Here is a 23,585-nt window from a genome sequence, read left to right as displayed (position 1 = left end):
AATACTCATTGAAAAGTATTCAAGAGAATTTGAATTTTAGAGTACTTCCTGAATTGACCCCAACCCTGACAGGCTCATAACAACAAAACAATTGTTATGATAAAAGAGAGGAGTACAGACAAGATAAATAACAGTCATTAACACATAGCTCATGTTTAACTTATTTTATTTAAGAAAAAAACAGCACATCTTTAATGCATGTTGTCATTTGGAAACATGAAGTGTGTGAGTAGGTTACATGGAAAAGTAATAAACAAAATGCCTCCAGTCACATTAATTAATCACCATCAATAATCACATGTATCTATGCTCATCACCCATACACCCTACCTCCCGCTGCAACTCTGTGTCTGTCGTGGTGACACAGAGAAGTAACAGCAGAAGACTAAAGAAGTCAGTAGCTAGTGCTCTTTATTGCTAAACACTCTAAGGAAGCTAGGAGCCAGTGTACAGATACCATCCCAACATTGTTCCCTTATAATCAATGTTTAATCAAATTCTACTCACTTATATTTAAAACATAAATATTTGTGATGTGCCAACCTTGAGGCCCAAAGTCTAAAGAAGCCGTGAGTAGGCCTACTGCGGTCTGCCCTGCTACTCTCTCCCCACACCTCCACATGCAAACAGACAGAACACTAGAGAACTGCTCTCAGACCAGTTGGCCGATCCTGATTGGTACCGGTACAGAGAACAGGCTCCTCTGATTTGCTACTGCTTGAGTACCGGCACCGCTTACAGAATATTGGCTCTAAAATATGGACCCATGTACTATAGTCTCTTGTGACAGCCTTAACAGCTGAGATTTGGTCTGGGTGTCGAGATTACCTGTACTGTAAAATTTTAATAAGTACTGGTACCTTTTTCATTCCACTTCAAGCACTTTGTCACAAAAACACAGATCATGGAGGTGAAGCACCTTGGGCAGTTTACCATACACAGCAGACCACACAGCTAATCCCATGGAGCCAGAGACAGAGCCCTTTATGACTCCAGATCTACGTACAGCAGTATTGACATTGGTTCTAACTCAAGAAAATAACATGAAAATCACAACTGAGATTAGCTCTCAAACAAGGAAATCATATGGACCCTCAGCAGAGCAGGACTTCATCCCAATGTTTAGTATGTCACACAGAGGTGTTTGTTTCTTTGTGTGTGTATGTGTGTTATGGAGCTGAACGTGGGACAAAGGGGCGGGGGGAAATCATGTGGCCAACAGTGTGAGATAGGGCTGCTGTGTACTTTACATGTCAGACACAGACATCCAGACAGTGAGAAGTAAATCAGCAGAGGACATCTATGTAATCATAATCATGTCTCTGTTCAAGGAAGGACAGTTACGTTTCAACAACACATTGTGAAGTGGAGTACCAGTCTGGGGGCGGGTTATTGAGCCCAGTGATTCAGATGAGGTGAAAACACACACACACACACACACACACACACACACACACAGTCTTAACAGTGGCCGTTTAATTCTGTACTGTTAGCAGGGAAGACAAGTCACACACACACGCTTTCATTCTTCCACACATGTTCACAGTCTGATACTTACAAAAAAATACCACAATAAAAACATATTGTAGAAACCATTTTCTCTATTCTGTAGAAAGCCTTATAGTATGAACATGATGGCGGTCTTTCTCTAAATGATCAGTTAGATATCATAATCAAATGCTTTATCATGTTTCCCCTACAGTTTCTTGGAGACAACCCCCTTTCTCTCGAACCTATACCCTTGCAGTGTTCACAGATCTGACAGGACTAGACAGGAGAAAGCAAGATAGCTGCCAACCCAGGTTCAAACACCAGTCGGTCACACTTCTATTTATCCAGTCATTTCAGATCTATGATGACTGAAAAGGTAAGGGATTAGTGTATGGAGTAGGCTCATTTCTATGACCCTTTATTACATACAACCCACATCACTAGTCTTTCATCATTGGTTCAGTAAACACAAACACCCACCTCAACTTTCAACTACCTTTGCAGATCTTATGTTAGTGTCAGACACAGTATCCTAGAAGACTAAATGTGATTAAACTTAATGGTGGTCATTCCACCTGGCCATCTAAAGCTATTTTGAGTACATTTACACCCCCCCCAACCCCCCCAGTCTAGGGTACTGACTGACTATAACATGGTGGGTGTCATTTTGGAAAGTTAATCTTTCCAACCATGCTTCTCTCCAGTCAGACCACACCTGTGTATTGCCTTAGTTTAGAAGTCAAAAGTGATGACGACAAGTGGAATAGGTGTGTCACTATGCAAATGTACAGAAGCAGGTCAACTAATGGAAGAGGGGAAGAGATGGAGAGGAAGAGAAGAGGTGGTGTAGGAGGAAGCCTGACCATTAACCAACCCAAACGTCTGTCTCTCCATCTATTCACTTCTCCCTCTCTCACAGTCATTAGTATGAAGAAGCATTTCACATTTTTTAATAACATGTTTACAGGAGGAAGATTAACTAAACACACTCAGACTGCTCTCATCATCCTCTCTTTCTATCTCCTTTTCTCTGTCCTCTGTTGTTCCGTCTGTGTAAGAGTGTCCGATAGGGAAGCAGCTCTGTTTCAGATCATAGAATGTGTAACACTCAGAATAGAAATATGGCAAATAGATTGAATGTCAAATAGAACAGTCACAGAGAAAGAGGGGAGCACAGGTGAACTAGAACAAGACTGGCAAGAGTATCATATTTTTTGTGACCACCCACAGTCAAGAATCTACACTCACCCCACCACATATATATGCATACAGGTCAGAGGTCAGGGGTCATGACAACACCCTTAGTCACTGACCCCTGACCCCATGAGGGAGACTACACCAGCACCTCCTATCACAACCTCCCAAAAACAGAACACTGAGGCTACGTCCAAAATGGCACCCTATTCCCTACTCTGGCCAAAAGTATTGCACTGTATAGGGAATACGGGCCATCTTGGATGGCGCCTGAGAGAAACTAAACACACCACAGAGAGAGAGAGTGTTGGCTGAGCGTAATCTGGAGAGTTGCTGGAGAGCTCCTCTCTAGTTCCTCTGGTGGAGGGAGGTTAGTACTGCAGACGTCTGGCTGGCTGGCGATGAGAGCTGGATGGGAGACGGTTTCTCTCCTCCTCCCGTCTCCAGTGAGCCGCAGCCGCTCTGTGTTCACTCGTCTGTCTCAGTTCTCTCTCTTCATCCTTCCATCCTGTCCTCTGGTTAGGGATGTACAGTATGGAGGGAGGATGAAGGATGAGGGGTTGCCAGGGTTACCAATTCATCATAGAGCTCCGGTTCAGGGTCATGAAGAAGACTTGGCTGCTGCCGCCGGAACGCACAGAGGCGAAAAACACCTGCACACAGCACAAAGCATCATGGGAAGTGAGGAGCGTAAGCATGTGTGTTGGCTTATAAGTTTAGGCTTTGCAGCATATGTGTGTGTGATCTTGTACACGTGTACATGTGTTTGTGCTTACACACACCTTGTCGTTCCTCTCCGACAGGAACTTCAGTCGCTGAGCTCGCTTGTGCATGAAAACTCCGTCGAGGTGTCCCGTCTCCACGGAGCGGATCTCAATGGCCTTCTCTCCCCAGCCCATGATCTGGTTGGAGTGGATGTAGGCTGGGGGAGGGACAGGGACAGGGACACACAGACAGACGATTGGACAGGAGAGCACTCACTCAAACCAGTCACAGATCACACCCCTTGGCCACGCCTCCGGGAGGAAATCATTGCAGCAGTTTCTGTATCTGATTCTGAACGACGGATAAAAACTCAAACACCTGAGCTGTCCACCCTGAGGGGGGATGGGGAGGGCAGTTTCATACGGACCCAGGGAGTATCGCTAATAAGAGAGATGCCCAGAGTTATGGGGGCATAATCAAAGTCAACCGTAGAGCGCTACTAGGAGAGACGGCCATCTGAGGGTCTACTGTGATGACTCTGGTATAGCGGTTTGACATGGATGGTAACCCTGCCCTCGGTTTACCCCTGGGTGGTTGTACTGTAGCAGAGATTCTGCAGGTGACTGATGACTATGACTGTGAGGATGGTTACAGTAGTAGCGGCATGATGATGATTGGGTGATTTTACCTCCCAGTTCTGTCATCCAGCTCCTTTGTGCTCAGGGAGTGAGCTGGCCAACGGACTGGAGTGTGAGTGTGTGGGTGTGTGTGTGCCTGTCTGTGTGTGAATGTGTGTGTGTGTGTACAGGTTTATATTGGGTGGCTTGGGGCTGTATGTGTTTCTATAGTGTGTGTGTGTTGGGGCCAGGGTGGCGATACCTTTAAAAGAACGAGATATAAACTCACGGGTGGAAGCTCCTAGGACTGAGTACAGTCTCAAAATACAACAACACAAACACAGTGTTTCAGACAGAGACAGAATGAGTCAAATGAAAACAGAACTAGTCAATCAGACAGACATGATAAACTGAAGCTTGGTATTAGAGTGGAGACACAGAAGAGAAGCATAGAAGGGCAGCGCTGATCTAAAGGGATCTATCAAGACCCCATTCTAGATCTAGTGGGATTAAAGCAATAACATCCTTGTTACCTCATCACTAACTGACCCTGAGCTTTGTTAATTAGTTAAAGATGTGATGGGCTTCGTTAATAGACCTGTGTCAAATATTTTCAAATACTTGAAGTGCGCTTGATTTAGCTTGGACCTTACACCTTTGGAGCTAGTCCATGGCACAGAGGAAACTTAATCAAGCGCAGCGCAAGTACTTGAAAGTATTTGACGTATGTACATTAAGGACACCTTCCTAATATTGAGTTGCACCCCCCCTTTGCCCTAAGAACAGCCTCAATTCGTCGGGGCATGGACTCTACATGGCCCATGTTGACTCCAATGCTTCCCACAGTTCTGTCAAGTTGGTTGGATTTCCTATGGGTGGTGGACCATTCTTGATACACATGGGAAACTGTTGAGCGTGAAAAACTCAGCAGCGTTGCAGTTCTTGACACAAACCGGTGCGCCTGGCACCTACTACCATAGGCACTTAAATATTTTGTCTTGCCCATTCACCCTCTGAATGGCACACATACACAATCCATGTATCAATTGTCTCAAGGCTTAAAAATCCTTATTTAACCTGTCTCCTACCTTCATCTACACTGATTGAAGTGGATTTAACAAGTGACATCAGTAAGGGATCATAGCTTTCACCTGGATTCACCTGGTCAGTCTATGTCATGGAAAGAGCAGGTGTTCCTAATGTTTTGTACACTCAGTGTATATAAAGACAATGTTTTTGACATACACTGCTCAAAAAAATAAAGGGAACACTAAAATAACACATCCTAGATCTGAATGAATGAAATAATCTTATTAAATACTTTTTTCTTTACATAGTTGAATGTGCTGACAACAAAATCACACAAAAATTATCAATGGAAATCAAATTTATCAACCCATGGAGGTGTGGATTTGGAGTCACCCTCAAAATTAAAGTGGAAAACCACACTACAGGTGAGGTGGCGGATGGTCTCCTGAGGGATCTCCTCCCAGACCTGGACTAAAGCATCTGCCAACTCCTAGACAGTCTGTGGTGCAACGTGGCGTTGGTGGATGGAGTGAGACATGATGTCCCAGATGTGCTCAATTGGATTCAGGTCTGGGGAACGGGCAGGCCAGTCCATAGCATCAATGCCTTCCTCTTGCAGGAACTGCTGACACACTCCAGCCACATGAGGTCTAGCATTGTCTTGCATTAGGAGGAACCCAGGGCCAACCGCACCAGCATATGGTCTCACAAGGGGTCTGAGGATCTCATCTCGGTACCTAATGGCAGTCAGGCTACCTCTGGCGAGCACATGGAGGGCTGTGCGGCCCCCCAAAGAAATGCCACCCCACACCATGACTGACCCACCGCCAAACCGGTCATGCTGGAGGATGTTGCAGGCAGCAGAACATTCTCCACGGCGTCTCCAGACTCTGTCACGTCTGTCACGTGCTCAGTGTGAACCTGCTTTCATCTGTGAAGAGCACAGGGCGCCAGTGGCGAATTTGCCAATCTTGGTGTTCTCTGGCAAATGCCAAACGTCCTGCACGGTGTTGGGCTGTAAGCACAACCCCCACCTGTGGACGTCGGGCCCTCATACCACCCTCATGGAGTCTGTTTCTGACCGTTTGAGCAGACACATGCACATTTGTGGCCTGCTGGAGGTCATTTTGCAGGGCTCTGGCAGTGCTCCTCCTGCTCCTCCTTGCACAAAGGCGGAGGTAGCAGTCCTGCTGCTGGGTTGTTTCCCTCCTACGGCCTCCTCCACGTCTCCTGATGTACTGGCCTGTCTCCTGGTAGCGCCTCCATGCTCTGGACACTACGCTGACAGACACAGCAAACCTTCTTGCCACAGCTCGCATTGATGTGCCATCCTGGATGAGCTGCACTACCTGAGCCACTTGTGTGGGTTGTAGACTCCGTCTCATGCTACCACTAGAGTGAAAGCACCGCCACCATTCAAAAGTGACCAAAACATCAGGAAGCATAGGAACTGAGAAGTGGTCTGTGGTCACCACCTGCAAAACCAGTCCTTTATTGGGGGTGTCTTGCTAATTGCCTATAATTTCCACCTGTTGTCTATTCCATTTGCACAACAGCATGTGAAATTTATTGTCAATCAGTGTTGCTTCCTTAGTGGACAGTTTGATTTCACAGAAGTGTGATTGACTTGGAGGTACATTGTGCTGTTTAAGTGTTCCCTTAATTTTTTTGAGCAGTGTACATACATAAAGACAAACAGAAAGTGTCTCCATCCTAAAGAGAGACAGGTAGACGTATCCTAGACCCAGAGAGACAGGTAGACATACAGTGCCTTCGGAAAGTATTCAGACCCCTTGACTTTTTCCACATTTTGTTACATTACAGACTTATTCTAAAATGGATTAAATAAATAAAAATCCTCAGCAATCTACACACAATACCACATAATGACAAAGCGAAAACAGGTTTTTAGAAATGTTAGAACATTTACTAAATATAAAAAACAGAAATACCTTATTTATATAAGTATTCAGACCCTTTGCTATGAGACTCGAAATTGAGCTCAGGTGCATCCTGTTTCCATTGATCATCCTTGAGATGTTTCTACAACTTGATCGGAGTCCACCTGTGGTAAATTCAATTGATTGGACATCGATTTGGAAAGGCACACACCTGTCTATATAAGGTCCCACAGTTGACAGTGCATTTCAGAGCCAATGACAAGCGATGAGGTCGAAGGAATTGTCCGTAGAGCTCCAAGACAGGATTGTGTCGAGGCACAGTTCTGGGGAAGGGTCGCAAAAAAATTCTGCACAATTAAAGGTCCCCAAGAACACAGTGGCATCCATCATTCTTAAATGGAAGAAGTTTGGAACCACCAAGTCTCTTCCTAGAGCTGGCTGTCCGGCCAAACTGAGCAATCGGGGGAGAAGGTCAGGGAGGTGACCAAGAACCCGATGGTCACTCTGACAGAGCTCTAGAGTTCCTCTGTGGAGATGGGAGAACCTTCCAGAAGGACAACCATCTCTGCTGCACTCCACCAATCAGGCCTTCTTGGTAGAGTGGCCAGATGGAAGTCACTTCTCAGTAAAAGGCACATGACAGCCTGCTTGGAGTTTGCCAAAAGGCACCTAAAGACTCTCAGACCATGAGAAACACGATTCTCTGGTCTGATGAAAGCAAGAGTGAAGCATGGTGGTGGCAGCATCATGCTGTGGGGATGTATTTCAGCGGCAGGGACTGGGAAACTAGTCAGGATCGAGGCAAAGATGAAAGGGGCAAGTACAGATGAAAACCTGCTCCAGAGCGCTCAGGACCTCAGACTGGGGTGAAGGTTCACCTTCCAACAGGACAACGACCCTAAGCACACAGCCAAGACAATGCAGGAGTGGCTTCAAGACAAGTCTCTGAATGTCCTTGAGTGTCCCAGCCAGAACACGGACTTGAACCCGATCGAATATCTCTGGAGAGATCTGAAAATAGCTGTGCAGCAACGTTCCCCATCCAACCTGACAGAGCTTGAGAGGATCTTCAGAGAAGAATGGGAGAAACTCCCCAAATACAGGTGTGTCAAGCTTGTAGTGTCATACCCAAGAAGACTCGATGCTGTAATCGCTGCCAAAGGTGATTCAACATAGTACTGAGTAAAGGGTCTGAATACTTGTGAAAACGTCATATTTCCGTTTTTTATTTTTAATAAATTAGCAAAAATTTATAAAAACATGTTTTTGCTTTGTCATTATGGGGTATTGTGTGTAGATGAGGAATTTTTTATATTTTTATAATAAAGCTGTAACGTAACAAAATGTGGAAAAAGTCAAGGGGTCTGAATACTTTCTGAAGGCACTGTATCCTTGACCCAGAGACACAGGTAGATAGATTCATGTACAGGTAGATATCCATTAGATTTCAGTATCATCTGGTTGTCTATCAAACAACAACAAAAAAGAACATGAATAACATAAAGTAGCAGACAAACAGACACACAAACATTGCTCCCTGTACTTGGGGGGAGGGCAGTACTCTAGGGGTAAGGAGTGTGAGAAGTACAGGTCGTGGGGCATCACTTGTAGGAGCATGCAGAGTGTGTGTAACTGTCGATCTATGGGTTGCAAGTGTGTGTGTGTTATTATATAGCATTTGGAAGGGGAATGCTACTACTATGAGGTATTTGGTGGGGGTTGGAGCAGGAGAGCAAGGGTTGGAGAGCAGGGGTTGGAGAGCAGGGGTTGGAGCGCAGGGGTTGGAGCGCAGGGGTTGGAGAGCAGGGGTTGGAGAGCAGGGGTTGGAGACAGGTCCAGCGTTATGGATGGGCCTTAGAAGGCTTCCTTGCCCGTCAAATAAAATATTGAAATATTGATAATTTATTTGACAGAGACGCGTGCCGACAGAAAGATGCATCAATCTCAGTTAAAGCATCCGAGCGAGCGAAACAGTACCCCTCTGTCTCAGTATGTGTAGACCATGTATCTGATGCTGTCTGGACCAAAAGAGTATGGCATGTCATACTATTTCTGGCCAGACAGCATCAGATACATGGGCTACATTTAGAGGGGCACTGTTTCGCTCGCTAAGATGCTTTCTCCAGTGACATAGTTTCAGCAGAGAGGAAGAGGCGATGCGAGAGGGTTCACTCTCGCCAGAATCTGTCCAGAATAAGCCCAATGCGTTTCTATGGGCATAATATGCAGACCTAAGCTTGTCGCCTACCTTCCCACCTTTGGGACAAAGACTCCCATTGTTAGGGCGGAGACATGAGCATCACGTCATTATATACAGATATCTGGTTTCAGCCTCTTGCGAATTGGAAAGGAAAGTTGGCAGGTGCACTGTTAGGATGCTAGATTCCCCTAAAGTAAATTGATGTTTCACCAAAATTATAGGGTATAATTACTCCTGTCTAAATAAAATAATTCAAAATACTTCACCAGGGAGCATTAGCATCTTTCATTTTTTTTGCTGTGGATTGGCTTACTGCATTGGCCTATAGGTTATCTCTGAGTTCTATGCACTCTTTTCTTTAGTCGCCAATGGATCACAGTGTATCAATGTGTCCATATGAAAGAGGCTGGCGCTCTAGCCTTAGTTTAATTTTAACTTTTAGATTTTTATTGTTTTACTTCAGATTTTTATGATTAACCAAGTGACAATGATTTTGAGAAACAAAAACGTTATTATTGAAATTAAACTGTTTCACGAAAATGGGCATATAAAAGTAATCATAACTGGCACGCAGATCGGTAGAGATGGTAGGATGAATTGTAAGCTTCCCCAAACTTGAAACTCACAAGCTGCCTATGGTCTTCACTATAACACCCATTTAAAAAATTTTTGAACGTGCAAGCGTGTGCACACATAGGAGATCCCAGGAAAAGATTTGCCCGCCTATAGAAATCATAGGTCCGTCCAACTGATTCGTTCTGGCACCGGCCCTGGTTGGAGAGCAGGGGTTGGAGTTGGAGAGCAGGGGTTGGAGTTGGAAAGCAGGGGTTGGAGTTGGAGAGCAGGGGTTGGAGTTGGAGAGCAGGGGTTGGAGTTGGAGAGCAGGGGTTGGAGTTGGAAAGCAGGGGTTGGAGTTGGAGAGCAGGGGGTTGGAGTTGGAGAGCAGGGGTTGGAGTTGGAGAGCAGGGGTTGGAGTTGGAGAGCAGGGGTTGGAGTTGGAGAGCAGGGGTTGGAGTTGGAGAGCAGGGGTTGGAGTTGGAGAGCAGGGGTTGGAGTTGGAGAGCAGGGGTTGGAGTTGGAGAGCAGGGGTTGGAGTTGGAAAGCAGGGGTTGGAGTTGGAGAGCAGGGGTTGGAGTTGGAGAGCAGGGGTTGGAGTTGGAAAGCAGGGGTTGGAGTTGGAGAGCAGGGGTTGGAGTTGGAGAGCAGGGGTTGGAGTTGGAGAGCAGGGGTTGGAGTTGGAGAGCAGGGGTTGGAGTTGGAGAGCAGGGGTTGGAGTTGGAGAGCAGGGGTTGGAGTTGGAGAGCAGGGGTTGGAGTTGGAGAGCAGGGGTTGGAGTTGGAGAGCAGGGGTTGGAGTTGGAAAGCAGGGGTTGGAGTTGGAGAGCAGGGGTTGGAGTTGGAGAGCAGGGGTTGGAAGCTGAAAAGACTAGGAGTCCTAGCCTTACTAGTGGATCAGAGGGGGGTAGTGAGGGGTAGAGAGGAGTAGTGAGGGGTGTATTTTATGAACCATTGAGAGGTATAGAAGTGTTTGTGAGGGGGGCAGTGAGAGTTGTGTATATACAGTGGCTTGAGAAAGTATTCACCCCCCTTGGCATTTTTCCTATTTTGTTACCTTACAAAAATCCATTTTTATTCCAGGTTGTATCATTTGATTTACACAACATGCCTACCACTTTGAAGATGCAAATTTTTTTTTTTTTGTGAAACAAACAAGAAATAAGACAAAAAAACAGAAAACTTGAGCGTGCATAACTATTCACCCCCCCAAAGTCAATACTTTGTAGAGCCACCTTTGCAGCAATTACAGCTGCAAGTCTCTTGGGGTATGTCTCTATTAGCTTGGCACATCTAGCCACTGGAATCTTTGCCCATTCTTCAAGGCAAAACTGCTCCAGCTCCTTCAAGTTGGATGGGTTCCATTGGTGTACAGCAATCTTTAAGTCATACCACAGATTCTCAATTTGATTGGAGGTCTGGGCTTTGACTAGGCCATTCCAAGACATTTAAATGTTTCCCCTTAAACCACTTGAGTGTTGCTTTAGCAGTATGCTTAGGGTCATTGTCCGGCTGGAAGGTGAACCTCCGTCCCAGTCTCAAATCTCTGGAAGACTGAAACAGGTTTCCCTCAAGAATATCCCTGTATTTAGCGCCATCCATCAATCCTTCAATTCTGACCAGTTTCACAGTCCCTGCCGATGAAAAACATGTTGGTGTTCTCGGGGTGATGAGAGGTGTTGGGTTTGCGCCAGACATATAGTTTTCCTTGATGGCCAAAAAGCTCAATTTTAGTCTCATCTGACCAGAGCACCTTCTTCCATATGTTTGGGGAGTCTCCCACATGCTTTTTGGTGAACACCAAACGTGTTTGCTTATTTCTTTCTTTAAGCAATGGCTTTTTCTGGCCACTCTTCCATAAAGCCCAGCTCTGTGGAGTGTGCGGCTTAAAGTGGTCCTATGGACAGATACTCCAATCTCTGCTGTGGAGCTTTGCAGCTCCTTCAGGGTTATCTTTGGTCTCTTTGTTGCCTCTCTGATTAATGCCATCCTTGCCTGGTCCGTGAGTTTTGGTGGGCGGCCCTCTCTTGGCAGGTTTGTTGTGGTGCCATATTCTTTCAATTTTTTAATAATGGATTTAAATGGTGCTCCGTGGGATGTTCAAAGGTTTGGATATTTTTTTATAACCCAACCCTGATCTGTACATCTCCTCAACTTTGTCCCTGACCTGTTTGGAGAGCTCCTTGGTCTTCATGGTGCCGCTTGCTTGGTGGTGCCCCTTGCTTAGTGGTGTTGCAGACTCTGGGGCCTTTCAGAACAGGTGTAATATACACTGAGATCATGTGACACTTAAATAAAGTCCACCTGTGTGCAATCTAACTAATTATGTGACTTCTGAAGGTAATTGGTTGCACCAGATCTTATTTAGGGGCTTCATAGCAAAGAGGGTGAATACATATGCACGCACCACTTTTCCGTTATTTATTTTTTAGAATGTTTTTTTTTCATTTCATTTCACCAATTTTGACTATTTTGTGTATGTCCATTACATGAAATCCAAATAAAAATCCATTTAAATTACAGGTTGTAATGCAACAAAATAGGAAAAACGCAGAGGGTGATGAATACTTTTGTGTGTGTGTGTGTGTGACCTACCAACAGACGTAGGCATCTCTCCCCACTGCAACACCACGTCTTTAGTGATGCGTCCGTAGGTGTTGACGTAGACGCCCTCGTCCTCGTAACACAGCAGCATCTCCATCCCGTCGGTCCGCGGCAGCACCACGATGGCATGGGGCGTCACCTGACTCTGAATCTGCCGGGGGCGATAGATACCACACAGTGGAGGGGTAGGGGGGCTGGCGTCAGCCTGGCTGGCACAGAGCACGACCCCCGCAAAACTCCTCTACCTCCAAATCTCCAAATCTCTCTTTCTCGCCCTTCTTTCTCTCCCTCCCTGTCTTGTGGCCAGCTCCCCACCCCCCTGTGCGATGAGAAACTGCTGCAACAATGGAATCTCCCACTCCATCAGCCACACAATCACCATGGTAACACACAATGTAAACAAAACAGCCTTGTCATGGTTTCAACAACATAAATGGTAACCGTCATGGTATTTGAGCCCTGAAACCAGAACTGCCACACGGTAGGTACGGTTACCATTTAAATGGGTTGTAGTTCAGAGGGAAACCAACGTCTCACCACCAGAGTGCAGAAATCAGATGTTACCTGTTTCAGTTGTCCTTCTCTGACCATGCACGCACACACATACACACGCATGCACACATGCAGCCTTACGTGGGAGGGGATGTAGATGTCATAAGGGTTGCCAGAGTCGACATCGATTACGTGAAACCCAACACTGGAGCCATAGATGACCTTTAACCTCTGACCCTCCTCCACCGTCAGGTCAACCAGCTGGGGGCGGTGCTGCAGGTCAGTGAACGACTGACGGACAGACAGAGAGAAGAGAGACAGTGGCGAATAGAGAGAAAGATAGACATTATTGAGAGAGACACTGTGATTACTGATGTGTGGAGAGCATTTAGCTACAAAATGGCTGCTGTGGCATCACCCAGGTGAGAGTAGGTGGGAGCTACACACTGGTAGTGGAGGAAATAAGATAATATTTGTGTGTGTGTTACCTTGAAAGCCATGAACTTGTGGTAGGGTTTGGGTGCCCAGGCGTAGATCTCCACTGAGTTCTTCAGAGCGATCACCAGAAACTTGATCCTCTCATACTTCACTGGAAACAACACACTAACAAGAGTCAATCACTCACTGAGGCTTGTGTTAGCACCCCGTGATAATGCCTTGGCTTTAGCTTAAATGGGCTAATACAACACACAGACGCCCAGGTTTAAACTTCACCCCCCAAGTCCACACGCACACACACAGTCGTACCGACTTTGTAGTGCACGCAGCCCTCCAGCTCTCCTACAGTGACCCAGCCCTGCTTCTTCTCCACCTCAGGGTCATTGTGTAATATCCTGTTCCTCAGCCAGGACAGGTAGTACACACGCAACTTATTCTTCTTCCCTGGAGGAGAGAGAGGGAAAAGGAGAAGGGAGAGAGGGGAAAGGAGAAAGGAGAGAGGGGAAAGGAGAGGAGAGAGAGGGGAAAGGAGAAAGGCGAGAGGGGAAAGGAGAGGAGAGAGAGGGGAAAGGAGAGGAGAGAGGGGAAAGGACAGAGGGGAAAGGAGGGGAAAGGAGACAGGGGAAAGGAGAGGAGAGAGAGGGGAAAGGAGAGGAGAGAGAGGGGAAAGGAGAGGAGAGAGAGGGGAAAGGAGAGGAGAGGGAGGGAAAGGTCTTAAGCCTGTTGGCTATTTGAGAGTAATCTTAGAATCTGAACAAAGCAATGCTACAGGCCTCCAGCTCTTTAGGAAACCCAAGTCTGCCTTTTGGGGCCGGACAGTTAAAAACCACAAAGTCAAAACCAGAAACACACCATAAATCTTCCTCGATGGGGCCACCGAACCCTTTGTTAAAGTCTAACTGTGTTCGAGTAGCGGTCTTGCTGCAATCAGTCCTACCAGATATGGTGACCAGGACGTTGAGGCCCTCCAGAACATCCATCTGTTGGAAGCGTCGGCGGTTGATCAGGTTATACACCTTCCCCTGACCACTACGGTCCAACAACATAAGACCGTTCTCTGTCCCCACCAGCAGGTTCACACCTAGACACACACATTTTAAATACTTTATTTGAACCCACAAATCACATTACAGTCGAGAAGGATTCAAAGATTATGGATATATAGAAACGTATGGATACAGAAAGCACCTTCTTCTCACACACACAAACAATACCACAACGTGTGTCTATATATACAGTTGAAGTCAGAAGTTTACATACACCTTAGCCAAATACATTTAAACTCAGTTTTTCACAATTCCTGACATTTAATCCAAGTATAAATTCCCTGTCTTAGGTCAGTTAGGATCACCACTTTATTTAAGAATGTGAAATGTCAGAATAATAGTAGAGAGAATGATTTATTTCAGCTTTTATTTCTTTCATCACATTCCCAGTGGGTCAGAAGTTTACATACACTCAATTAGTATTTGGTAGCATTGCCTTTAAATTGTTCAACTTGGGTCAAACGTTTCGGGTAGCCTTCCACAAGCTTCCCACAATAAGCTGGGTGAATTTTGGCCCATTCCTCCTGACAGAGCTGGTGTAACTGAGTCAGGTTTGTAGGCCTCCTTGCTCACACACGCCTTTTCTGTTCTGCCCACAAATGTTCTATAGGATTGAGGTCAGGGCTTTGTGATGGCTACTCCAGTACCTTGACTTTGTTGTCCTTAAGCCATTTTGCCACAACTCTGGAAGTATGCTTGGGGTCATTGTCCATTTGGAAGACCCATTTGCGACCAAGCTTTAACTTCCTGACTGATGTCTTGAGATGTTGCTTCAATATATCCACATAATTTTCCTTCCTCATGATGCCATCTATTTTGTGAAGTGCACCAGTCCCTCCTGCAGCAAAGCACCCCCACAGCATGATGCTGCCACCCCTGTGCTTCACGGTTGTGTTGGTGTTCTTTGGCTTGCAAGCGTCCCCCTTTTTCCTCCAAACATAACAATGTTCTAAACAGTTCTATTTTTGTTTCATCAGACCAGAGGACATTTCTCCAAAAAGTAGATCTTTGTCCCCATGTGCAGTTGCAAACCGTAGTCTGGTTTTTTTATGGCGGTTTTGGAGCAGTGGCTTCTTCCTTGCTGAGCGGCCTTTCAGGTTATGTCGATATATGACTTGTTTTACTGTGGATATAGATACTTTTGTACCGGTTTCCTCCAGCATCTTCACAAGGTCCTTTGCTGTTGTTCTGGGATTGATTTGCACTTTTCGCACCAAAGTACGTTCATCTCTAGGAGAGAGAACGCGACTCCTTCCGGAATTGTGATAGAGTGAATTATAAGTGAAATAATCTGTCTGTAAACAATTGTTAGAAAAATTACTTGTGTCATGCTCAAAGTAGATGTCCTAACCAACTTGCCAAAACAGTAGTTTGTTAACAAGAAATTTGTGGAGTGGTTGAAAAACGAGTTTTAATTACTCCAACCTAAGTGTATGTAAACTTCCGACTTCAACTGTATATAATGTATAGTTTAAGTGTCTTACCCCAGAGAGCAGCACACAGTATCTCAGAGTTGAAGCGTTTCTTGTATTTGCGTATCTCAGGCGTGTCGCTGTGAGGTCGTATGTTGGTAGGGTTCACGTTGACCACGCTGATCTTTCTGGCCTCGTTCAGTCTGGCCTGCTCCTGAAGCAGCAGCTCATTTGCAAAGAGTGCTGTAACCACAGGACAACATTATACTAATGTTCACACAACTTTTCAAACTTACAACAACCACAGGATAACATTATAAAGATGTACAGTATGTTCACACAAAATTACAACCTTAGAGCAACATTCATGTAACCTCCTCCTTCCTAAGTCATTTACTGGCAACAAGAGCTAGAGCAAAGATGAAAGAAAATTGACAAGATCACTGATTCACCAGAGGCAGAGTTTTCATCATCATCATCGGTGGGGGAGGTTCCGTAGACACGTGGATCAACGAATGCCGTGAAGGAGGAGGACTTGGAGCCACTCCCACTGCCCATGCCGTACTGCAAATCAGAGAGAGGGGATGGGATCAGGACCTCAGAGCATTATAGGTAGGGTTTAATTTTCCATGACCATCTGAACTGAACAAGAAACTCCAGGCCCCAATTTCTGTCCTGAGGTAACAGGTTGCCAGGTAGTGAGAGGTTTCAGCATACACTTACGGGTTACCAGAGTGGAAAGTGTGTTGAGCAACATTAGGCTTGGTTTGCCATGCAAACACACAGCATGCAGAGGAGAGAGGAGAGTATGTGACCAGCAGCAGCAGCAAAGGAAGATAATAGATGTGAGAAATGGATATGGGCTGGGTTAAACTAGGTTAGAGTGGGTTTACTCGCGAGCCAGACAGACTCAGGGTCTAGGTCCAAGTCAGACTAGAGGGAGGGTGAGTTTTTTTGTTTTAGTGCAGGATGCAGAGAGAGCACAAGAGCCCAGAGGCGCAGGGCTAGGTAGCCAGCAGATCCGACCCGCTTGCTTACAGCTGCACTAGGGTTGGACAGGCTTCCTGTGTAGAGTAAGACACCATGGAGCTGGTGTGAGATATGGCTCGGACAAAGTCCCTCAATCCAGGGATGAGAAATGCGTTGTACTCCGAACTGTCCCATTATCCCAAATGTCACCCCGAGAAGATTGAACGACTGCTAGTTTAGTCGTTTAATCTTCTCTGTGTAACAGTTGGTTAGGATTAGGGCTATCCCCGACTAAAAAAAATATTGGTCGACCAAGAGTTGTCTGTTCTTTCGACCAATCGATTGGTTGACATTTTTAAACGTCTATTTTTCCATATATTGACACATCCTATGTGTTTTATCCAATCAACTACAGTTGAAGTCGGAAGTTTACATAAACCTTAGCCAAATACATTTAAACTCAGTTTTTCACAATTCTTGACATTTAATCCTAGTACAAATTCCCTGTCTTAGGTCAGTTAAGATCACCACTTTATTTTAAGAATGTGAAATGTCAGAATAATAGTAGAGAGAACGATTTATTTCAGCTTTTATTTCTTTCCTCACATTCCCAGTGGGTCAGAAGTTTACATACACTCAATTAGCATTGCGTTTAAATTGTTCAACTTGGGTCAAACGTTTCGGGTAGCCTTCCACAAGCTTCCCACAATAAATTGGGTGAATTTTGGCCCGTTCCTCCTGACAGAGCTGGTGTAACTGAGTCAGGTTTATAGGCCTCCTTGCTCGCACACGCCTTTTCTGTTCTGCCCACAAATGTTCTATAGGATTGAGGTCAGGGCTTTGTGATGGCTACTCCAGTACCTTGACTTTGTTGTCCTTAAGCCATTTTGCCACAACTCTGGAAGTATGCTTGGGGTCATTGTCCATTTGGAAGACCCATTTGCGACCAAGCTTTAACTTCCTGACTGATGTCTTGAGATGTTGCTTCAATATATCCACATAATTTTCCTTCCTCATGATGCCATCTATTTTGTGAAGTGCACCAGTCCCTCCTGCAGCAAAGCACCCCCACAGCATGATGCTGCCACCCCCGTGCTTCACGGTTGGGATGGTGTTCTTTGGCTTGCAAACGTCCCCCTTTTTCCTCCATACATAACAATGGTCATTATGGCCAAACAGTTCAATTTTTGTTTAATCAGAGCAGAGGACATTTCTCCAAAAAGTACAATCTTTGTCCCCATGTGCAGTTGCAAACCGTAGTCTGGCTTTTTTATGGCGGTTTTGGAGCAGTGGCTTCTTCCTTGCTGAGCGGCCTTTCAGGTTATGTCGATATAGGACAAAGAGGCACCGAGTTTGAAGGTAGGCCACAGGTACACCTCCAATTGACTCAAATGATGTCAATTAGCCTATCAGAAGCTTCTAAAGCCATGACATCATTTTCTGGAATTTTCCAAGCTGTTTAAAGGCACAGTCAACTTAGTGCATGTAAACTTCTGACCCACTGGAATTGTGATACAGTGAATTATAAGTGAAATAATCTGTCTGTAAACAATTGTTGGAAAAATTACTTGTGTCATGCACAAAGTAGATGTCCTAACCGACTTGCCAAAACTATAGTTTGTTAACAAGAAATGTGTGGAGTGGTTGAAAAATGAGTTTTAATGACTCCAACCTAAGTGTATGTAAACTTCCGACTTCAACTGTATATTCACTGAGCTTGTCTGATGCTTTAAGCACATGGTTTGATTAAATAAATAAGACATACAAATTACTAGAGGAAGTCCGACCAGCAATTTATTTGATTGTGCTGGGCAAGGCTCAGACTTGCTGCACTGTGTAAAAAAAAAAAAAAAAAGACAGCAAGTGACTGTGACTAACACCCATTGTCTCTCTCCTTCAGCGACCACCACAGAACAAAGTGTTTATCGCGCTGTCCGTGTTGCTGAAGCTGAAACATAATTAAAGCCTTTCTAACTGTAAAGTTCTGTTACCGAAATACTTCATTTGTTTAGGAAAAAACATTCCCTATTCCCTCAACCCTTGCTCTCTTTATGTGACACATGTATGCATCGCATGCATGTGACCAAAGACCTATTCGCATGGGACTAGTATTACTAGGGAACGTTGGTTATGTAATTATTACTCCAGAATGTCTGTTATTCCAGTAGACGATTCGGACGGGATTCGTTTTTTCCAAACCGCCCCCTGTAATTTTCCCCCAATAAATTGACAGTTATGACGCAAGCCTGGAGGTTTTTATTCTAGCCGTGAAGATACAGTATTTCAACATGTCCAGGTGATAGGGCCACACTGATAACTAGAGCTTGGTTCCCAAGTCTAAACCATACCAAACCATCTGTCATATAGTGTCACCATAATATTTGAATTGAGGAAGTGTGATCATAACCATTAGGATATTTTAGCGATCCGCAGTATGTCCTAAATGCAAAAAGGGAAGGTGTCTGAATACTTTCTGAACGCACTGTGTATATACAGTGCATTCAGAAAGTATTCAGACCCTTTTACTTTTTCCACATAAAAAAATAAAAACGGAAATACCTTATTTACATAAGTATTCAGACCCTTTGCTATGAGACTCGAAATTGAGCTCAGGTGCATCCGGTTTCCATTGATCATCCTTGAGATGTTTCTACAACTTGATTGGAGTCCACCTGTGGAAAATTCAATTGATTGGACATGATTTGGAAAGGCACACACCTGTCTATATAAAGGGCCCACAGTTGACAGTGCATGTCAGAGCAAAAACCAAGCCATGAGGTCCGTAGAGCTCCAAGACAGGATTGTGTCAAGGCACAGATCTGGGGAAGGGTCCCGAAAAATGTCTGCAGCATTGAAGGTCCCCAAGAACACAGTGGCCTCCATCATTCTTAAATTGAAGAAGTTTGGAACCACCAAGACTCTTCCTAGAGCTGGCCGTCCGGCCAAACTGAGCAATCAGGGGAGAAGGGCCTTGGTCAGGGAGGTGACCAAGAACCCGATGGTCACTCTGACAGAGCTCTAGAGTTTCTCTGTGGAGATGGGAGAACCTTCCAGAAGGACAACCATCTCTGCAGCACTCCACCAATCAGGCCTTTATGGTAGAGTGGCCAGACGGAAGCCACTCCTCAGTAAAATGCACATGACAGCCCGCTTGGAGTTTGCCAAAAGGCACCTAAAGACTCTCAGATCATGAGAAACAAGATTCTCTAGTCTGATGAAACCAAGATTGAATTCTTTGGCCTGAATGCCAAGCGTCACATCTGGAGGAAACCTGGCACCATCCCTACGGTGAAGCATGGTGGTGGCAGCATCATGCTGTGGGGATGTTTTTCAGCGGCAGGGACTGGGAGACTAGTCAGGATTGAGGGAAAGATGAACGGAGCAAAGTACAGAGAGATCCTTGATGAAAACCTGCTCCAGAGTGCTCGGAACCTCAGATTGGGGGCGAAGATTCACCTGCCAACAGGACAACGACCCTAAGCACACAGCCAAGATAACGCAGGAGTGGCTTCAGGACAAGTCTCTGAATGTCCTTGAGTGTCCCAGCCAGAGCCCGGACTTGAAACCGATCAAACATCTCTGGAGACCTGAAAATAGCTGTGCAGTGACACTCCCCATTCAACCTGATAGAGCTTGAGAGGATCTTCAGAGAAGAATGGGAGAAACTCCCAAAATACAGGTGTGACAAGCTTGTAGCGTCATACCCAACAAGACTCGAGGCTGTAATCGCTGCCAAAGGTGCTTCAACAAAGTACTGAGTAAATGGTCTGCATACTTATGTAAATGTGATATTTCCGTTTTTTATTTTTAATACATTAGCTAAAACGGTTTTTGCAAAATGTGGAAAAAGTAATGGGGTCTGAATACTTTCCGAATACACTGTAGCTTATGAATCAGTAATTGTTTTCTTACGCAAACCGCGAGCAACACCTGTCAAACTCAGAGATTTCTCTCAAAACACAGGGATGTCGATTCACACGGGACTAGTATTATCAGAGGACCTTGGAGTTCGCCAAAAAACAGTAGGTTATTCTGGTTGGAATTTTTACTCTCCTGCCATGTAAAAATAACTGCCATGGCTGATTCAGATGGGACAAAAGTTACAGATGTGGTGTTTTGTGCTCGTGCACATAATTACATTACCCGACCTCCCCCAGTAAAACGAATCCTGTCTAAATAGGGCACAATAGGGCCTGACCTATAGCCAGGGCCGGTCTTTGCCGTTCTGCTGCCATAGGCGAGACCAAAAAATGCCGCTCCCTGCAAAAGTAGAATAGTCCCAGTAAGCAAAATGACATTAAAAATAAGTCTAAAATAAGTATTTTCCAGACGTTGAAGTTAGGTTCAATTTAGGTTCTGAATGAAAGGTGAAGTTATTTTCTGTATTTTTTAAATATATATTTTCCAGGACGCTGAAGAGGCATCTTTTCCGGACGTTAAAATCAGGCTAATTTTTGGTTCTGAATGATAGTTGAAAAGAAGTCATTTATAGACGTCTATGTTTGGACCAAATCAAGGCTGGTCAAGACCGGACAAAATCTGAACCAAACAAAGACGTCCAAAAGGCGACACTGTCGGTCCGTGCTTACTGAGGTGTAGCCTACAGTGTTGCCTGAAATTGAATTTTATGAATGCCCATCTACAGTGGGGGAAAAAAGTATTTAGTCAGCCACCAATTGTGCAAGTTCTCCCACTTAAAAAGATGAGAGAGGCCTGTAATTTTCATCATAGGTACACGTCAACTATGACAGACAAATTGAGAAAAGAAAATCCAGAAAATCACATTGTAGGATTTTTAATGAATTTATTTGCAAATTATGGTGGAAAATAAGTATTTGGTCAATAACAAAAGTTTCTCAATACTTTGTTATATACCCTTTGTTGGCAATGACACAGGTCAAACGTTTTCTGTAAGTCTTCACAAGGTTTTCACACACTGTTGCTGGTATTTTGGCCCATTCCTCCATGCAGATCTCCTCTAGAGCAGTGATGTTTTGGGGCTGTCACTGGGCAACACGGACTTTCAACTCCCTCCAAAGATTTTCTATGGGGTTGAGATCTGGAGACTGGCTAGGCCACTCCAGGACCTTGAACTGCTTCTTACGAAGCCACTCCTTCGTTGCCCGGGCGGTGTGTTTGGGATCATTGTCATGCTGAAAGACCCAGCCACGTTTCATCTTCAATGCCCTTGCTGATGGAAGGAGGTTTTCACTCAAAATCTCACGATACATGGCCCCATTCATTCTTTCCTTTACACGGATCAGTCGTCCTGGTCCCTTTGCAGAAAAACAGCCCCAAAGCATGACGTTTCCACCCCCATGCTTCACAGTAGGTATGGTGTTCTTTGGATGCAACTCAGCATTCTTTGTCCTCCAAACACGACGAGTTTAGTTTTTACCAAAAAGTTATATTTTGGTTTCATCTGACCATATGACATTCTCCCAATCCTCTTCTGGATCATCCAAATGCACCCTAGCAAACTTCAGACGGGCCTGGACATGTACTGGCTTAAGCAGGGGGGACACGTCTGGCACTGCAGGATTTGAGTCCCTGGCGGCGTAGTGTGTTACTGATGGTAGGCTTTGTTACTTTGGTCCCAGCTCTCTGCAGGTCATTCACTAGGTCCCCCCCGTGTGGTTCTGGGATTTTTGCTCACCGTTCTTGTGATCATTTTGACCCCACGGGGTGAGATCTTGCGTGGAGCCCCAGATCGAGGGAGATTATCAGTGGTCTTGTATGTCTTCCATTTCCTAATAATTGCTCCCACAGTTGATTTCTTCAAACCAATCTGCTTACCTATTGCAGATTCAGTCTTCCCAGCCTGGTGCAGGTCTACAATTTTGTTTCTGGTGTCCTTTGACAGCTCTTTGGTCTTGGCCATAGTGGAGTTTGGAGTGTGACTGTTTGAGGTTGTGGACAGGTGTCTTTTATACTGATAACAAGTTCAAACAGGTGCCATTAATACAGGTAACGAGTGGAGGACAGAGGAGCCTCTTAAAGAAGGTCTGTGAGAGCCAGAAATCTTGCTTGTTTGTAGGTGACCAAATACTTATTTTCCACCATAATTTGCAAATAAATTCATTAAAAATCCTACAATGTGATTTTCTGGATTTTTCTCTCTTAATTTGTCTGTCATAGTTGACGTGTACCTATGATGAAAATTACAGGCCTCTCATCTTTTTAAGTGGGAGAACTTACACAATTGGTGGCTGACTAAATACTTTTTCCCCCCACTGTATGTGGTAAGCCTACTGTTAGTAAAACACCAAAAAACAACATCCAAAAGACATCTGCTGGAGCTTACTAGGGTGTAGCCTACCATGTTGTCCCTCAATGGAATTCTATGAATGCCCATCCATGTGGTAGGCCCACCGTTTGTAAAACAGGCCATTACATTGGCTGGATTAGTCCTGATTCCTGTGACTAATCAATTTGGCTATTTAAGCTCTGAATATCAGCTACCCAACTTTATCAGGCGTTATTTGCATTCTGTTTACACTGCGGGAAATGTAGAAGTATTTAATTTTTTGCTACGATCAGCTTGTCAAAAAAAATGGACGGATACAAACTTGAAACCACTGATCATGACAATGGGGTGAAACTCCGGGACAACATTTGTGATTATCCATTCCATACTGTCCATTTTACTTTGACCTGTCCTGTTTTTAGGATATGTTGCTTTGCTAACATGACAGCAAAACAATTTTTTGATTGAGCGCCATTTAGGTTTGGCTATTTGATCAGAGAAACCTGCATGATGTAAAAAGGGTCCGTCTCATTGCATTGTCATACACTTTATCTCCAGCCTGTAGGCTTAGGAAAGGCCACACTCTTTCTACCATATCCTATATTTGCTACATGATTTATGTTAGATAATTATTTGGACTGAACGTTGGTGGAGCACTGCAGAAATGCGTCTCTCCAACAGCACCC

At 44.9% G+C, this 23,585-nt stretch overlaps 1 protein-coding gene across 14 annotated transcripts in view; it reads right to left on the bottom strand.

The window, feature by feature from the left end:
* Positions 1-742: 742 nt before the first annotated feature.
* LOC121549791 (TRAF2 and NCK-interacting protein kinase-like) overlaps positions 743-23,585 on the bottom strand; it is a 57,075-nt gene continuing 34,232 nt past the window's right edge. For 13 of the 14 annotated variants that reach the window (XM_045210482.1, XM_045210483.1, XM_045210484.1 and 10 more), the window contains 9 exons: positions 16,136-16,247; positions 15,756-15,926; positions 14,163-14,306; positions 13,535-13,669; positions 13,276-13,376; positions 12,929-13,078; positions 12,287-12,446; positions 3,468-3,607; positions 743-3,338 (listed from right to left, as the gene is read on the bottom strand). In XM_045210482.1, the coding sequence (XP_045066417.1) occupies positions 3,255-3,338; positions 3,468-3,607; positions 12,287-12,446; positions 12,929-13,078; positions 13,276-13,376; positions 13,535-13,669; positions 14,163-14,306; positions 15,756-15,926; positions 16,136-16,247 (1,197 nt within the window). In that variant the 3' untranslated portion in view covers positions 743-3,254. The remainder of the gene's footprint in view (positions 3,339-3,467; positions 3,608-12,286; positions 12,447-12,928; positions 13,079-13,275; positions 13,377-13,534; positions 13,670-14,162; positions 14,307-15,755; positions 15,927-16,135; positions 16,248-23,585) is intronic. The other variant, XM_045210489.1, reaches the window with a different exon arrangement.

This window comes from Coregonus clupeaformis, chromosome 34 (genome assembly GCF_020615455.1).
Source record: "Coregonus clupeaformis isolate EN_2021a chromosome 34, ASM2061545v1, whole genome shotgun sequence".
Lineage (NCBI taxonomy): Eukaryota > Metazoa > Chordata > Actinopteri > Salmoniformes > Salmonidae > Coregonus > Coregonus clupeaformis.
The sequence above is the reverse complement of the archived record's forward strand: the minus strand, read 5'-3'. Positions and strand labels throughout refer to the sequence as shown.